Source organism: Oncorhynchus kisutch, linkage group LG20, assembly GCF_002021735.2.
Source record: "Oncorhynchus kisutch isolate 150728-3 linkage group LG20, Okis_V2, whole genome shotgun sequence".
Classification (NCBI taxonomy): domain Eukaryota; kingdom Metazoa; phylum Chordata; class Actinopteri; order Salmoniformes; family Salmonidae; genus Oncorhynchus; species Oncorhynchus kisutch.
In genome coordinates, this window is record NC_034193.2 from 17365132 (window position 1) to 17381868 (window position 16737).

Below are 16737 nucleotides of genomic sequence, written 5' to 3' on the forward strand. Positions count from 1 at the left end.
GGTTGGAGTGGGGTCCACGTCCCGAGCCGGAGCCGCCACCGTGGACAGACGCCCACCCGTTTGCCCACTGACAAAGAAATGATCGGTCTATATTTTAATTGTAGGTTTATTTGAAAAGTGAGAGACAGAATAACAACAAAAAAATGCCCACTGACAAAGAAATGATCGGTCTATATTTTAATTGTAGGTTTATTTGAAAAGTGAGAGACAGAATAACAACAAAAAAATCCAGAAAAACTCATGTCAAAAAATGTTATACTTTGATTTGCATTTTAAAGAAGGAAATAAGTATTTGACCCCCTCGCAATCAGAAAGATTTCTGGATCCCAGGTGTATTTTATACAGGTAACGAGCTGAGATTAGCAGCACACACTTAACGGGAGTGCTCCTAATCTTAGCTTGTTACCTGTATAAAACACACCTGTCCACAGAAGCAAGCAATCAATCAGATTCCAAACACTCCACCATGTCAGGGACAAGATTAAATACCTACACAAGGCTGGAATGGGCTACAAGACCATCGCCAAGCAGCTTGGTGAGAAGGTGACAACAGTTGGTGCGATTATTCGCAAATGGAAGAAACACAAAAGAACTGTCAATCTTCCTCTGCCTGGGGCTCCAAGCAAGATCTCACCTCGTAGAGTTCCAATAATCATGAGAACGGTAAGGAATCAGCCCAGAACTACACGGAGGGGGATCTTGTCAATGATCTCAATGCAGCTGAGACCATAGTCACCAAGAAAATAATTGGTAACACACTACGCCGTGAAGGACTGAAATCCTGCAGCGCGCGCAAGGTCCCCGTGCTCAAGAAAGCACATATACAGTGCCTTGCGAAAGTATTCGGCCCCCTTGAACTTTGCGACCTTTTGCCACATTTCAGGCTTCAAACATAAAGATATAAAACTGTATTTTTTTGTGAAGAATCAACAACAAGTGGGAAACAATCATGAAGTGGAACGACATTTATTGGATATTTCAAACTTTTTTAACAAATCAAAAACTGAAAAATTGGGCGTGCAAAATTATTCAGCCCCCTTAAGTTAATACTTTGTAGCGCCACCTTTTGCTGCGATTACAGCTGTAAGTCGCTTGGGGTATGTCTCTATCAATTTTGCACATCGAGAGACTGACATTTTTTCCCATTCCTCCTTGCAAAACAGCTCGAGCTCAGTGAGGTTGGATGGAGAGCATTTGTGAACTTTTCTGCTAAGGGGACAGGACAACTTCACCGCATCAAAGGGACGATGGACGGGGCCATGTACCGTCAAATCCTGGGTGAGAACCTCCTTCCCTCAGCCAGGGCATTGAAAATGGGTCGTGGATGGGTATTCCAGCTTGACAATGACCCAAAACACATGGCCAAGGCAACAAAGGAATGGCTCAAGAATAAGCACATTAAGGTCCTGGAGTGGCCTAGCCAGTCTCCAGACCTTAATCCCATAGAAAATTTGTGGAGGGAGCTGAAGGTTCGAGTTGCCAAACGTCAGCCTCGAAACCTTAATGACTCGGAGAAGATCTGCAAAGGGGAGTGGGACAAAATCCTTCCTGAGATGTGTGCAAACCTGGTTGCCAACTACAAGAAATGTCTGACCTCTGTGATTGCCAACAAGGGTTTTGCCACCAAGTACTAAGTCATGTTTTGCAGAGGGGTCAAATACTTATTTCCCTCATTAAAATGCAAATCCATTTGTAACATTTTTGACATGAGTTTTTCTGGATTTTTGTTGTTGTTATTCTGTCTCTCACTGTTCAAATAAACCTACCATTAAAATGATAGACTGATCATTTCTTTGTCAGTGGGCAAACGTACAAAATCAGCAAGGGATCAAATACTTTTTTCCCCTCACTGTAGATTGTTGAAATGAAAACAAAGATTCACTAGAAGTTGACAGGTTAACCACTGAGTCAGCTAGAGGCTGAATCAAATAAAAAGCTTGCCGAGATAAAATTATGATTAAAAGTATCACTTATCCCATTATTCTTAGTTATGATGCCAGAGTAAGACAGCACTTGCTTAGCTAGGCAAGAAGAGGATTTTTTAAAGCTTCAGTGCATTTTCTGTTTTCGAAGGATCAGCAATGTACAAGGATCAGCAATATTTCCATTTTATACTCCAACAGAATTTTGGAGGACGTATTGAGTCTGAGTAAATATACAGAGGTTGAATTGAAGAGGGACAGTTTATATACACCGTGGAAATTAAATGAACCTGGTAAGAAAGATCATGGAACATCAACACCATTTTGGAGACAGTCTCACCACCTACAAAATCCCAAGCTCCAGTCTTATACACAATTGAAAACGAATGAGTAGTAAATCAAATCCAACTGAAAAGTCTTATAATTGCCACAGCTGAGATAAAGGCTACTGTAAAAGGGATCTAAAGTTACATGGGCATTCACTATCTGACACTGTATTTGACTGACTTGGTATTTGTATTTTATATTTATTATGGTTTTCCCTCTAGCTGCTGGCAGCAGCTACTCTTCCTGGGGTCCAGCAAAATTGAGGCAGTTTCACTTTTTTTTAAAACATGACAATACATTCACAACAGATTTTACAACATGTATGCCCTCAGGCCCCTACTCTACCCATGTGTACGTGTGTGTATAGTGCATATGTTATAGTGTGTTTGTATGCATGTGTCTGTGCTTATGTTTGTGTCTATCTGTTTTTTAAATGTAATTTTACTGCTTGCATGAGTTACTTGATGGGCAATAAAGTTCCATGTAGTCATGGCTCTATGTAGTACTGTGCACCTCCCAAACTTGGGGACTGTGAAGAGACCTCTGGTGGAATGTCTTGTGGGGTATCCATGGGTGTCCGAGCTGTGTGCCAGTAGTTCAAACACACAGCTTTGTGCAATGAACATGTCAATACCTCTCACAAATACAAGTAGTGATGAAGTCAATCTCTCCTCCACTTTGAGCCAGAAGAGATTGACATATTATTAATGTTAGCTCTCTGTGTGCATCCAAGGGCCAACCGTGCTGCCCTGTTCTGAGCCAATTGGAATTTTGGAAGTGTTTACAAATTGGAAGTCCCTCTTTGTGGCACCTGACCACACGACTACACAGTAGTCTAGGTGAGCCTAAAACTAGGGCCTGTTGATAGTTCTGTTAAATATGCAGAGCAGCGCTTTATTATGGACAGACTTCTCCCCATTCTAGCTGCTTTTGTATCAATATGTTTTGACTATGACAGTTTACAAACCAGGGTTACTCCAAGCAGTTTAGTCTCCTCAATTTTCTCAATTATCATATTATTCATTACAAGATTTAGTTGGGGTTTAGGGTTTAGTGAATGATTTGTCCCAAATACAACGCTTTTCGTTTTTGAAATATTTAGGACAAATTTCTTCCTTGCCACTTATTCTGAAACTAATTGCAACTCTTTGTTAAGTGTTGCAGTCATTTCAGTTGCTGTGATAGCTGACGTGTAGAGTGTTGAGAGGGTTGGGGAGTAACGGATTACAAGTCATTCGTTACATGTAAGAGATTACAAAAAACGGTAACTGTAATCCGTTACGTTACCAGCAAAAATATTGTAATCAGATTACAGATACTTTTGAAAAACTACATGATTACTTCGAGGACTACTTCTAAATTCAGGAAGGATGTTTGCAAAAAAAATATTTGAATTTTTTATTTATTTAACTAGACAAGTCAGTTAAGAACAAATTCTTAATTACAATGACGGCCTACCCCCGCCAAACCCTACCCCCGCCAAACCCTAACCCGGACGACGGCATCACCATATTGAGATAAAAATGACGACATTGGACAAGTACTTTTAGGTAATGATAGGCTAGCTAGCATGTTTCACATGCAGCAGTGACTCAAGACTCCACTCAACTACACTACATGAACATACAGGACTTGGAAGAGGTGGGGCTGGAATTCATTGCAGGGCACGTTATAATGTAGCGCACTATAACAGACTTTTAAAGGTAATTTACGATTGAGCCGACGTGCACAGTATTTACCGTGAATGGAATCCCCGCAAACGTCTGGGAAAATGATGTTAAAAGCTTTCATGCATGACGATTGTGTTCTGGCCTTGGGCTTACATACTGAAGGAAGGACCAATACAAACAGTAGTCACCTGATTTTAGTGGGCACCTGAATGAAAACGCACCAGATGTGCCTCTTGAGTTAGACCCCACACCAACACAAGCACACACAGACACACAGGCATGCACACACCCACACCCACACATGTACACACACCACAGGAGGCTGCTGAGGGGAAGACAGCTCATAATAATGGCTGGAATGGAGTAAATGGAATGGTATCAAACACATGGAAACCAAATGTTTGATGTGTTCAATACTATTTCATTTATTCTGGTCCAGCCATTACTATGAGCCTGTCCTCCCCAATTAAGGTTTCACCGGCCGCATGTGACACACACACACACACATCATTGAGTGATGTCATGGATTACTTGGAGACCATACATCAGGGCTGGTGTGAGAGTGTTGCTACTTAACTACAGTGAAGAGCAGTGAGCAGCTTGGTGAGTGGTGGAGCCACTCTAGTCATTGGGGTCATAACGCCCTCTAATACTGATGATATGGAGAGCAAGCCAAGCAACAGATGTCCTGCTTGGCCTACACACACACACACACACACACACACACACACACACACACACACACACACACACACACACACACACACACACAGTCATTGAAAATAAGAATTTGTTCTCAACTGACTTGCCTAGTTAAATAAAGGTAAAAAAATATATATCGGATTGGAGTTACTGAGTTTGGGTAATCCAAAAGTTCTGTTACTGATTTCAATTTTGGACAGGTACTGTAACGGATTACATTTATAAAGTAACCTACCCAACCCCGAGTATACATAGACACATTGGCTTTACTTAATTAAAACCTCTTGAAACTAGGGGGCACTATTTTTCTTTTTGGAAAAATAACGTTCCCAAAGTAAACTGCCTATTTCTCAGGACCAGATGCTAGAATATGCATATAATTGACAGCTTAGGATAGAAAACCCTCTAAAGTTTCCAAAACGGTAAAAATATTGTCTGTGAGTATAACAGAACTGATATTGCAGGCGAAATCCTGAGAAAAATCCAATCAGGAAGTGACCCTTATTTTGAAACCCCTGTCTTTCTATGCATCCCTATTGGCCATTGAAAGGGATATCGACCAGATTCCTTTTTCTACGTATTCCCTAAGGTGTCTACAGCCTTTAGACATAGTTTCACGCCTTTATGTTGAAGAATGAGCGTAAACGACTACATTGCGTAAGTGGCCAGCTGATGGCTCTCAGAGTGATTCTTGCGTAAAAGACAGGTAGTCATTTTTCCTCTCGCTCCTACTGAAAAGCCAATTGTCCCGGTTGATATATTATCGAATAGATATTTGAAAAACACCTTGAGGATTGATTATAAAAAATAAGTTTTCCATGTTTCTGTCGATATTATGGATATAATTTGGACATTTTTTCGGCGTTGTCGTGACCGCTATTTCCAGTGGATTTCTGAACATAACGTGACAAACAAACATAGGTATTTTGGGTATAAAAATAATCTTTATGGAACAAAAGGAACATTTGTTGTCTAACTGGGAGTCTCGTCAGTGAAAACATCCGAAGATCAAAGGTAAACGGTTAATTTCATTGCTTTTCTGATTTTCGTGACCAAGCTTCCTGCTCCTAGCTGGACATAATGCTATGCTAGGCTATCGATAAACTTACACAAACGCTTGTCTTGCTATCGCTGTAAAGCATAGCAAGGGTGATTAACAAAAGGCTAAGCTGTGTTTCGCTATATTTCACTTGTGATTTCATGAATATGAATATTTTTTAGTAAAATTATTTGACCGTTGCGCTATGCTAATTAGTGTAGTTGCTGGCAATTCTCCCGGATCCGGGATGGGTAGTTCCAAGAATTAAAGCCAGTGGCATGTCATTAGTAAAGATTGAAAAGTGGGCCGAGACAGCTGCCCTGGGGAATTCCTGATTATACCTGAATTTTGTTGGAGAGGGAATTCCCCATTAAAGAACACCCTCTGTTTTCTGTTAGATAGGTAACTCTTTATCCACAATATAGCAAGGGGTATAAAGCCATAACACATAAGTTTTTCCAGCAACAGACTATGACTGATAATGTCAAAAGCCGCACTGAATTCTAACAAAACAGCCCTCACAATCTTTCAAGTCTGTTGTCAATTTGTTTACTGTAAAATAGTATTGTATCTTGTCAAACACAATTTTTTCCAAAAGTTTACTAAAGGTTGATTGGTCAGCTTTTTGAGCCAGTAAATGAGCCTTTACTATTCTTAGGTAGGGGAATAACTTTTGCTTCCCTCCAGGCCTGAGGGCACACAATTTCTAATAGGCTTAAATTGAAGATGTGGCAAATAGGAGTGGCAATTCCGTCCTCTATTATCCTCAGTGGTGACATCATTATAACCCTATGTATAATGCAGAACACCAGAACACCTCTTAACCTTCAAATACGTGAATGATTACAGTAAGCCTGCATTAGTTAAAGGCCCAGTGCAGTCAAAATGTAATTTCCCTGTTTAATTTATATTTCCACACTATGAGGTTCTAATAATACTGTGAAATGGAGAAAGTTATGATAATGCCCTTGGTGGGATGAAGTTTTGGCCTGCCTGGTGGCATCACCATATTGAGATAAAAAATGATGGCATTGGACCTTTAAGTACTTTTAGGTAATGATAGGCTAGACTTTTAAAGGTCATTTACGACTGAGCCGACGTGCAGAGTGTTTACCATGAATGCGATCCCCTCAAACGTCTGGGAAAATGAACTTAAAAGCTTTCACGGGACTAGAATTCAATCTTAGTGCATCACAGCATGGAACAAGTCGAGAAAACATGCATGACGATTGTGTTCTGGCCTTGGGCTTACACACTGAAGGAAGGACCAATACAAACACAAACAGTAGTCACCTGATTTTAGTGGGCACCTGAATGAAAACGCACCAGATGTGCCCTTTGAGTTAGACCCCACACCAACACAAGCACACACACCACAGGAGGCTGCTGAGGGGAAGACGGCTCATAATAATGGCTGGAATGGAGTAAATGGAATGGTATCAAACACATGGAAACCACGCTTGATATGTTCAATACTATTTCATTTAGTCTGGTACACACACACACACACACACACACACACACACACACACACACACACACACACACACACACACACACACACACACACACACACACACACACACACAACATTGAGGGATGTCATGGATTACTTGGAGACCATACATCAGGGCTGGTGTGAGAGTGTTGCTACTGAACTACAGTGAAGAGCAGTGAGCAGCTTGGTGAGTGGTGAAGGGTGAAGCCGCTCTAGTCATTGGGGTCATAACGCCCTCTAATACAGCTAATGATATGGAGAGCAAGCAACAGATGTCCTGCTTGTCCTATACACACACACACACACACACACACACACACACATATGCATGCACACACACACACACACACACACACACAAATATTAGCCAAAACAAAGACAAGCCACAAGGCCACAACATGTACTTCGGCTTCGGTTAGAGATATCATGCAGAGACCAACATAAAGCTGGGACAGAAAAAGGATCTTTATTTTTTCCATCCTCATGCATCTCTCTAGCTCTGCGTTCCCTCTCTGTCTATCTACAGTGTGCACCAAAAGTATTGGGACAGTGCCACGTTGTTGTTTTGGCTCTGTACTCCAGCACTTTGGATTTTAAATGATACTATGAGGTTAAAGTGCAGACTGTCAGCTTTAATTTGAGGGTGTTTTACAGCACTTTTTCCACATAGTCCCCCTATTTTCCACATAGTCCCACTTATGTCTATTAAAGTAGTAAGAAGTTAAGTATTTGGGCCCATATTCCTAGCACGCAATGACTACATCAAGCTTGTGACTCTACAAACTTGTTGGATGCATTTGCTGTTTGTTTTGGTTGTGTTTCAGATTATTTTGTGCCCAGTAGAAATGAATGGTAAATAATGTTTTGTGTCATTTTGGAGTCCTTTTTATTGTAAATACGAATAAAATATGTTTCAAAAACACTTCTACATTCATGTGGATTCTACAATGATTATGGATAATCCTGAATGAATCATGAATAATGATGAGTGAGAAAGTTACAGATGCACAAATATCATACCACCAAGACATCACCATTACCATAACAGGGGAGGTTAGCATTTTGATATTTGTACTTCTGTAACATTCTCACTCATCATTATTCACGATTCATTCAGGATTATCCGTAATCATGGTAGCATCCACATTAATATTATTAAAGTGTTTAGAAACATATTCTGTCCTTATTTACAATAAAAGTAATACATTATTTACCATTAATTTCCATTGGGCACAAAATAATCTGAAACATAAGCAAAACAAACAGCAAATGCATCCAACAAGTTTGTAGAGTCACAAGCTTGATGTTGTCATTGTGTACTATGAATATGGGACCAAATACATTTTACTACCTTAATACACAAAAGTGAATTCTCCCAAAACTCTCCTAAAATGGGGGGACGATGTCCCAATAGTTTTGGAGCTCACTGTATTTCCCTCAAAACATCAGTGAGAGTGGAAGCCACCCTGTTGTGGTGGAAATGGTTTCCCATGAGAAACTATGGTACAAGCCTGCCCTCAACTGTTCATTTGAGAGACGACACCCAATGCTGGATCAGAGACACACAAGGTCACTAAAGAGAGATGATTTTTGCTCTGTGTTGACATCAAATGAATGATGTTGTAGCTTTAATACAATTGAAAATGACATTGTCTGAGAACCAAAAGCAGAGGTGACAGGGGTAATTAATAATCAGTTAGTATATATGTATTACACAGTCGTTACCCCGCTGAACTCTGTGCTTCCTTCTTATATTGCAGGAGTACACTTACAGGGCATGAGAGCTAGTCTAAGTCATCTAAGATACAGAACTTTAGCGATCTAACACTCTAGTTTAAGAGTGTTGTTTTGGCTCTGTGCCGACTTCTTGCTTTCGGACAAGCTAAACACCTTCTTTCGTCGCTTTGAGGATAAAACCGTGCCACCGACACGGCCAGCTACCAAGGACTGTGGGCTCTCCTTCTTCGTGGCTGATGTGAATAAGACATTTTATCGTGTTAACTCTCGCAAGGCTGCCGGCCGAGACGGCATCCCTAGCCGCGTCCTCAGAGCATGCGCAGACCAGCTGGCTGGAGTGTTTATAGACATATTCAATCTCTCCCTATCCCAGTCTGCTGTCCCCACATGATGGCCACCATTGTTCCTGTACCCAAGAAAGCAAAGGTAACTGAACTAAATGACTATCAGTAGCACTTACTTCTGTCAACATGAAGTGCTTTGAGAGACTATTCAAGGATCACCTGTACCTTATCGGACACCCTAGTCCCACTTCAATTTACTTACCGCCCCAATAGATCCACAGACGGTACAATCGCCATCGCACTGCCCTATCCCATCTGGACAAGAGGAATACGTATGTAAGAATGCAGTTCATTGACTATAGCTCAGCATTCAACACTACCTGTCCTCCAGGACACCTACAGCACGATGTCACAGGAAGGCCAAAAAGATAATCAAGGACAACAACCACCCGAGCCACTGCCTGTTCACACCGCTACCATCCAGAAGGCTAGGTCAGTACAGGTGCATCAACACTGAGACCGAGAGACTGAAAAACAACATCTATCTCAAGGCTACCAGACTGTTAAATACACCATCACTAGCACATTAGAGGCTGCTGCCCAATATACATAGGCTGGCCACTTTAATAATGGAATACTAGTCACTTTAATCATGTTTACATATTTTGCATTACTCATCTCATATGTACAGTACCCGCGTCTTCAGATCCCTGCAGATTAAGGAGAGAAGCTACAGGAAGGTGAGATGCACCGCTGAAGACGCATCATGATGCACTTGTACACTGTCATTCCTATGTCAAAAGGGCAGTTGAAAGTGTTACCAACAAAAAACAATCCCCACTGGAAGCTCATCTCAAAGTATATAGTTAGAGACATTTGAAGCAGACATAATCTACAGAACATAAGGTAACAATATGCAACAAATAAGGTAACATACACAATAATGATTTTGAGTAAGGATGAAAACATTCTATGAGCTTGGCAGTCATCTTTGTCTCTTTTTGTATTTTTGTACAGGAGACACAGGATATATTTCACTACAATCCATTCATAAACGTTGATCCTGAGTTTTGAGACGTAACCATGTCAATGGCTGTCTTTTGGCACCAGTGTAGCCCCAAATCGGTCCCAAAATGCTGGGTATTGTTCTAGCTCTTCTGGCCAGTCCAGGTGGGACCTGATCTTCACCAGTCTGGCCAGTCCAGGTGTGCGGACAGCTGGCGAGGAGGGATGGCCTCCAAGAAGACCAGGATGAGGATCTCCCTGTGCTCCACCCACAGCCGGTTAGTGGCCAGCTTCATCTCTAAAGAGCACCAGTTTCTGAGGAGGTAGTGGCTGCTGACCAAGGAGACGGTCCAGCAGCTACTGTAGAGACTCTCTGTGATATTGTCCACAATATCCTTCCCCAGCTGGAAGTCTCTGCTGTGCAGACACAAGCGCAGGAAAGGGGGACCTCCTTGTTCCAGCTTGGGCAGGTCCTCCTACACCTCCCAGCGCTTGTCTTTCCCACTGTAGGGCGAAGTACCGGTACTGTCCCTTGTTGTTCCAAAACACGACCTCCTCCAACCAGCCGTGAGGGATGTGGAACAGAGCCAGACGATAGTGGCCAGCCAGGTGATGTAGCAGAACCACCAGCATGAAGAGCTGGAGGCCCAGAGAGGTGGAGACAAACTAAATAAATCCTGTCTCCACAGGAGGCCCAGAGAGGTGTAGATAAACTAAATGAATCCTGTGTCCACAGGAGGCCCAGAGAGGTGTAGATAAACTAAATGAATCCTGTGTCCACAGGAGGCCCAGAGAGGTGTAGACAAACTAAATGAATCCTGTGTCCACAGGAGGCCCAGAGAGGTGTAGACAAACTAAATGAATCCTGTGTCCACAGGAGGCCCAGAGAGGTGTAGACAAACTAAATGAATCATGTGTCCGCAGGAGGCCCAGAGAGGTGTAGACAAACTAAATGAATCCTGTGTCAACAGGAGGCCCAGAGAGGTGTAGACAAACTAAATGAATCCTGTGTCCACAGGAGGCCCAGAGAAGTGTAGACAAACTAAATGAATCCTGTGTCCACAGGAGGCCCAGAGAGGTGTAGACAAACAAAATGAATCCTGTGTCCACAGGAGGCCCAGAGAAGTGTAGACAAACTAAATGAATCCTGTGTCCGCAGGAGGCCCAGAGAAGTGTAGACAAACTAAATGAATCCTGTGTCCACAGGAGGCCCAGAGAGGTGTAGACAAACAAAATGAATCCTGCGTTCACAGAACAATGCATGTGGGCGTATTTGCAACGTAATCCCTCAAAGGTACAGTACCAAAACGTGACATTAACTTATTGATTCCGTTTTGCCCAGTTATGAAACCAAGCATTGTCGCAACTGCATTGTAAAATAAGCTATTGTATGAGCAGATATCTTTTCAGGGGCCAAGGGAATTCTTCCATTATCATAAGTTCACTGTTAATAACTAAACGTAATTCTATCTATTACTCTAAGGTCCTTTTCCAAGTAGTCGATCCTGCAGTTGTGAAACGTGATCTCAAAACCAGTCTGCTGATTGAGATCTACTCCTGTTAAGTTGCAAATCCCTCAGGTGCACAAGTGTATTCAGACTGGTTAGATCCACAAATAAATCTGAGGGATTCGATTCTAGCTTGAAGCATTGAAGGAACTTAAAAGTAGCTCCCAGCAAAGACTGACCCGCACAGGATCCACTATGTTCAACGACAGCCTCTTGGAAAGGCTTCTCACTGTCCTGAAAAGAGACTGTTCCTTCCGTATGCAGGCCCAAGCCTGGGTTCGGGCCACCCCAACAATGAGAGTCATGGGCCTCATGCCAGGGCTGATGTAGAGCTATGTCAGTCCCTGAGGTATGCTGCCAAATACACACGTCAGATTGAGCTCAATCTTGGATTCTGGAGGGAACTTCAGGTCTCCAACAGGCATATTCTGTTTTGAACTAAGGTCAGCAAAAGATAATGCCTCACTGTTCACTAAGACTATTATTGTACAGCCATGAGAATACCTTTAAACACAAGATAGGACTGTGTTGAATTTTACAAAGGGGATGTGACTCTAGTACTGTCCAAAGAAACAGAAAAACTCTGGAGATTCCTCAAGACATGGATAAAACTCAGATCAATAAATATTTGTCGAACATTTTTGAATAGCAGACATTGAGAAGTTGATATGGTCCGTCGTCAATGAAACATAAGAAGTTGAGAGCTGGTAGAGTCAACATGCTCCTGACAGAATTCAAATGATTCCACTTAGCTGACACCCGACTGCAGTAGTTGCAGTACATCATTTAGAGGTATGCTAAGAGATTAAATGTTTTTAAGACCTTCAAAACACGCCTCTACCTATGGTCTTCAGACGACGGGAAGTCAAGACAACATCTTGAAGACTATAGAAACTTGGGTCATCATGAATAGAACCACTAGAGGTGGTGCAGTTTGGGATCCTCAAAGTGGCAATGTTGCCTGACAGGTGCAGGGAGTTATTAACATACAATAAACCTCTGACAAGCTGTTCATGGCTACCTGTTTCATCCCAGCATCTACAGCTAGTGCAGAGAACAAACATTGTATTCTTAACTGTTTAAGAGTATGTGAATCTTTGAACAGATTGGAATACATGGATAAGATCAAAGAGCCAGTAAGACTCTGTCTGAACTTCCGAAAGCGCTCTGCATCTATTCCGACTGTATAGATGCAGATTTGCCTAAGATGAACCTGAAGACACAGCTACAGGAAATGCAGCTCAATGTGACAGCTGAGACAGTAGACAGACTATAATTGTCCCAGTATCAATGTTGACAGGAAACTTCACCTCACACTTGCCCTTCCAACCCCAACACACACACAGTCACACACACCCTCCCCCACCGGAATCTCAACTTCTTCAAATTCTTATCTTACAGAAAGGTCTTTGACTATGCTTCTGTAAGATATCACGTGTTTTTGTTCTACCTTGTTATTTTTAGTACTACATTGTTGGGGTTAGAGCTTGCAAGAAAGGCATTTCTCTGTACGTGTGCTCGTGACATTTAAACCTGAAACTTGAATGAAAATGTGACTGTTGAAAGATAACTGAGAAAGAAGCAGCAGTTATAGTTTTCCTGGGCATCTGTTTTTTAAAGGTGAACATCATTTCATTTCAACTCAATACGGTATAAAGAGCCGAATAAATGTACTGCCGTCCTTGATAACCATTTGAATTTGTCTTTAGCTCTCGCTTGATAATGGAAAGAACGTTCTTAGACTTGACTTGAACTGACCTAATGTGACCAGATGGCGGTGCTGTGGACTCACGCAGGGATTGGACTCAGATCTGAGGAAATCAAGATCATATCATTCACTACTGTGCATCTTAAACTTTATTGTGAGTACTGAAGTTACATAGAAAAAAATGTGCTTACTGTGTCTGAGTGGATTATAGAAGTACAGTAGGGACACTCTTTTCTATAATCAAAACATTGAACGATTTGCTGCCCTCTGTACATTATTAAATATTCCAGCAATATTCTTTCATTGAGCATCATAGTACTTCGGTTAAACAGGAACAAAATACAGTATGAAACTCGATATCATTTACATTAGGCAATTACATACATTTCTCTTTATACGTCCAGAATGATGAATCCACTGAATTAAAAAGTGTTGTAAATCGATACGAAGGTCAGATTTGCGGAGTGCATCTCTTCAAAATACCATGGTTCGGAAAATAATGATATAGTTACAATTGTAGCATTTCTGAAATAAAGTCAAGGTAGGTGTACTGAATAACAATACTGTATTCAAATACAGGACAGATGTTTTGCCTCCAGAATATCAATAACATGATGTTGGACACCCTGTACAGAAACACATAAACAACATTTAAACATTTGAACAAACCCTTCCATAGAGTGTTATAGATTTACAAAGATCCATATTGATATTATCTTGCCTCAATGCACATTTTGAATTGTATAGACAGCCCACAGTTTCTTGTTCTGCTACTTGACAATCTCTTGACTTTCTACATCACTTGACACCGTGTTCCATTTGTCCTCAACAGGACAACCATGTATAAGTAATGCAAACTATAAAGCTCTAGAGTATACATTTCATTTAAAATATATACACCACATACTTTCTTAGTAATATTGCACAAAAGGACTCCAATGGATCATGAACGATGGATCCAAACAAGGATAGAGCGAAGGGGTACAAATGGGGACCGTTTAGATACATTCACAGCTGCAGGAAGAGGTGGGTCAGGAGAGTTCTGCAGTTGGGTGGGGGGGACTTGGATGAGTACACAAAATATCACCAGGAAGAGAAATCATCAGAGAATGTGTAAGATGACACAGAGGTACTGTAACATGAAATGCTCCACCTTCATCTAGCGGGTGAACTTTGACAGGTTGCTGTTTGATGTCTACTTTGGTGGTCTTTACTGAATGAGTTTGATAAGACTAATAGGCTGTGATTCTTACTGTACCGATGCACTGAAACTGTCATCCTTTTATCATACAGTAGGGGGCAGAAGATGACGCATTATGAATTCACTCGTACACCATACACATACATACACAACCACCACTGTTAAAAACATATCACACACACGCACATGGGGAAAGGGAAACAGCGACACACACTTTATACACCGGTAGACATATACACACACACACGAGACAGACTCATAGCCAATAGGCTACAGCCACACACACACACACAGAGAAAGAACAGGTTTATGTGCGGCAGCAACCAGCACTCTTCATCTCCTTGTTGACATAATCTTCAAGCTGAAACGTTGGTTCATCAGGCTCCTTCAGTGACCTGTGCTTCAGCTCTCTGAGAGAAAAGAGAAAAACAAAGTGCAGAGAAAGCAATGAAGAAAGAAGAAAAGGACGGGGAGATTCAATCTCATTTCAGCATATTTACTGCATAGGTTGATTTTTGATTCTGTGTTTATTTCGAAATCACATATATGACAAAACAAAAAGGCATTGATTGACATGTCATCTCTAGAGAACACAGCAGTGGTAAACATCCTACTCACCTGGCTACAGCTGTAAATGCCAGCTCCACGTTCAGGCCAGATTTAGCACTGGTCTCCATGAAAGGCACAGCAAACTCCTGCACAGGGTAGAGTGAGAGTCCACCAAGTTTTAGGGTATTAAGTACCTGGTGTGTTTGTGTGTGTTTTGTGTGTATGCAATATTGTGAAAAGCCGATAAATAAAACTGTTGCTGACCCCCCACACACACACAAAAATCCCATTGCATGGAAATATCGTTCTATAGGTTAATTTGCATAATTTTCATTACAAGTGCAGCAGGTTGTGAACTCTGCAAACAATGTTTCCACTCTGAGCCTGCCTGCCAGGGTTGGTCCTACAAAGCCAAAGCCCCCTGATGGGTGAGGATAATATACAAGGAATTTCTCAAAGCTGCTAATGAGAACCTTGTATGTGTGTGTGTGTCCCACATGCTATGCTATGGGGTAATGATGTTAGGGACACTATAGGATGAATCACAATAATTGTTTGCTAAAATAGTAACTGCTTGCCAAAAATGTACTCTTTGTAATGGCAATCCTGGGTATAGGTAACAATCCTTCATATTAACTGCCTACATTATTACACATATTATTTGTGAATTGTGGAAATTAAGATACGCACATTTTTTAAATATGTAAATTTATTTTTTTGAACTATATATGATACAAAACGAGGTGAGGACATTGGAAATTATTTTGGCGGTTGATCGGCTTCTGTTCTGTGGGTGGCACTGTGTGCTCTTTTCGAAGTATGAGTCCCGGTCTCTCGGGCCCTGGGATCCGGGAGAAAGGGGTGGTCTACCGGTCACTAGAATGACAACCCAATTTGGGATGGTGGGGATGGGTTTAGCGGGTGGAACAGTGCAGAACAATTGGAGGTTTACTTGGAGGCAAAGCAAATATTATGGTATAGCTATATGGACACTCAATCACTATGGTACTTTTTAATATTTACGAACATATAGTACCAGTCAAAAGTTTGGACACACCTGCTGATTCAAGGGTTTTTCTTTATTTTGACTATTTTCTACATTGTAGAATAATAGTGAAGACATCAAAACTATGAAATAACACAAATGCAATCATGTAGTAACAAAAAAAGTGTTAGATTATTCAAAGTAGCCTCCCTTTGCCTTGATGACAGCTTTGCACACTCTTGGCATTCTCTCAACCAGCTTCACCAGTTGTTGGCTTTCAAACAGTTGTTGGCTGCTTTTCCTTCACTCTGCGGTCCAACTCATCAAAAACGATCTCAATTGGGTTGAGGTTGGGTGATTGGGGAGGCCAGGTCATCTGATGCAGCACTCCATCACTCTCCTTCTTGGTCAAATAGCCCTTACACAGTCTGGAGGTGTGTTGGGTCATTGTCCTGTTGAAAAACATATGAAAGTCCCACTAAGTGCAAACCAGATGGGATGGCGTATCGCTGCAGAATGCTGTGGTAGCCATGCTGGTTAAGTGTGCCTTGAATTCTAAATAAATCACTGACAGTGCCACCAGCAAAGCACCCTCCCACCAT

General features: G+C 41.6%; 1 protein-coding gene and 1 pseudogene across 1 annotated transcript in view; both read right to left on the bottom strand.

Moving 5' to 3' along the window:
• Positions 1-10265: 10265 nt before the first annotated feature.
• Positions 10266-11997, bottom strand: LOC109865132 (toll-like receptor 13; annotated as a pseudogene).
• A 1534-nt stretch (positions 11998-13531) lies between these two features.
• The window catches only part of rab26 (RAB26, member RAS oncogene family), a 134286-nt gene continuing 131080 nt past the window's right edge, over positions 13532-16737 (bottom strand). Inside the window, exons 8-9 of the mRNA XM_020454451.2 lie at positions 15220-15296; positions 13532-15011 (exon numbers count right to left, since the gene is read on the bottom strand). Coding sequence (XP_020310040.1) covers positions 14909-15011; positions 15220-15296 — 180 coding nt within the window. The 3' untranslated portion in view covers positions 13532-14908. The remainder of the gene's footprint in view (positions 15012-15219; positions 15297-16737) is intronic.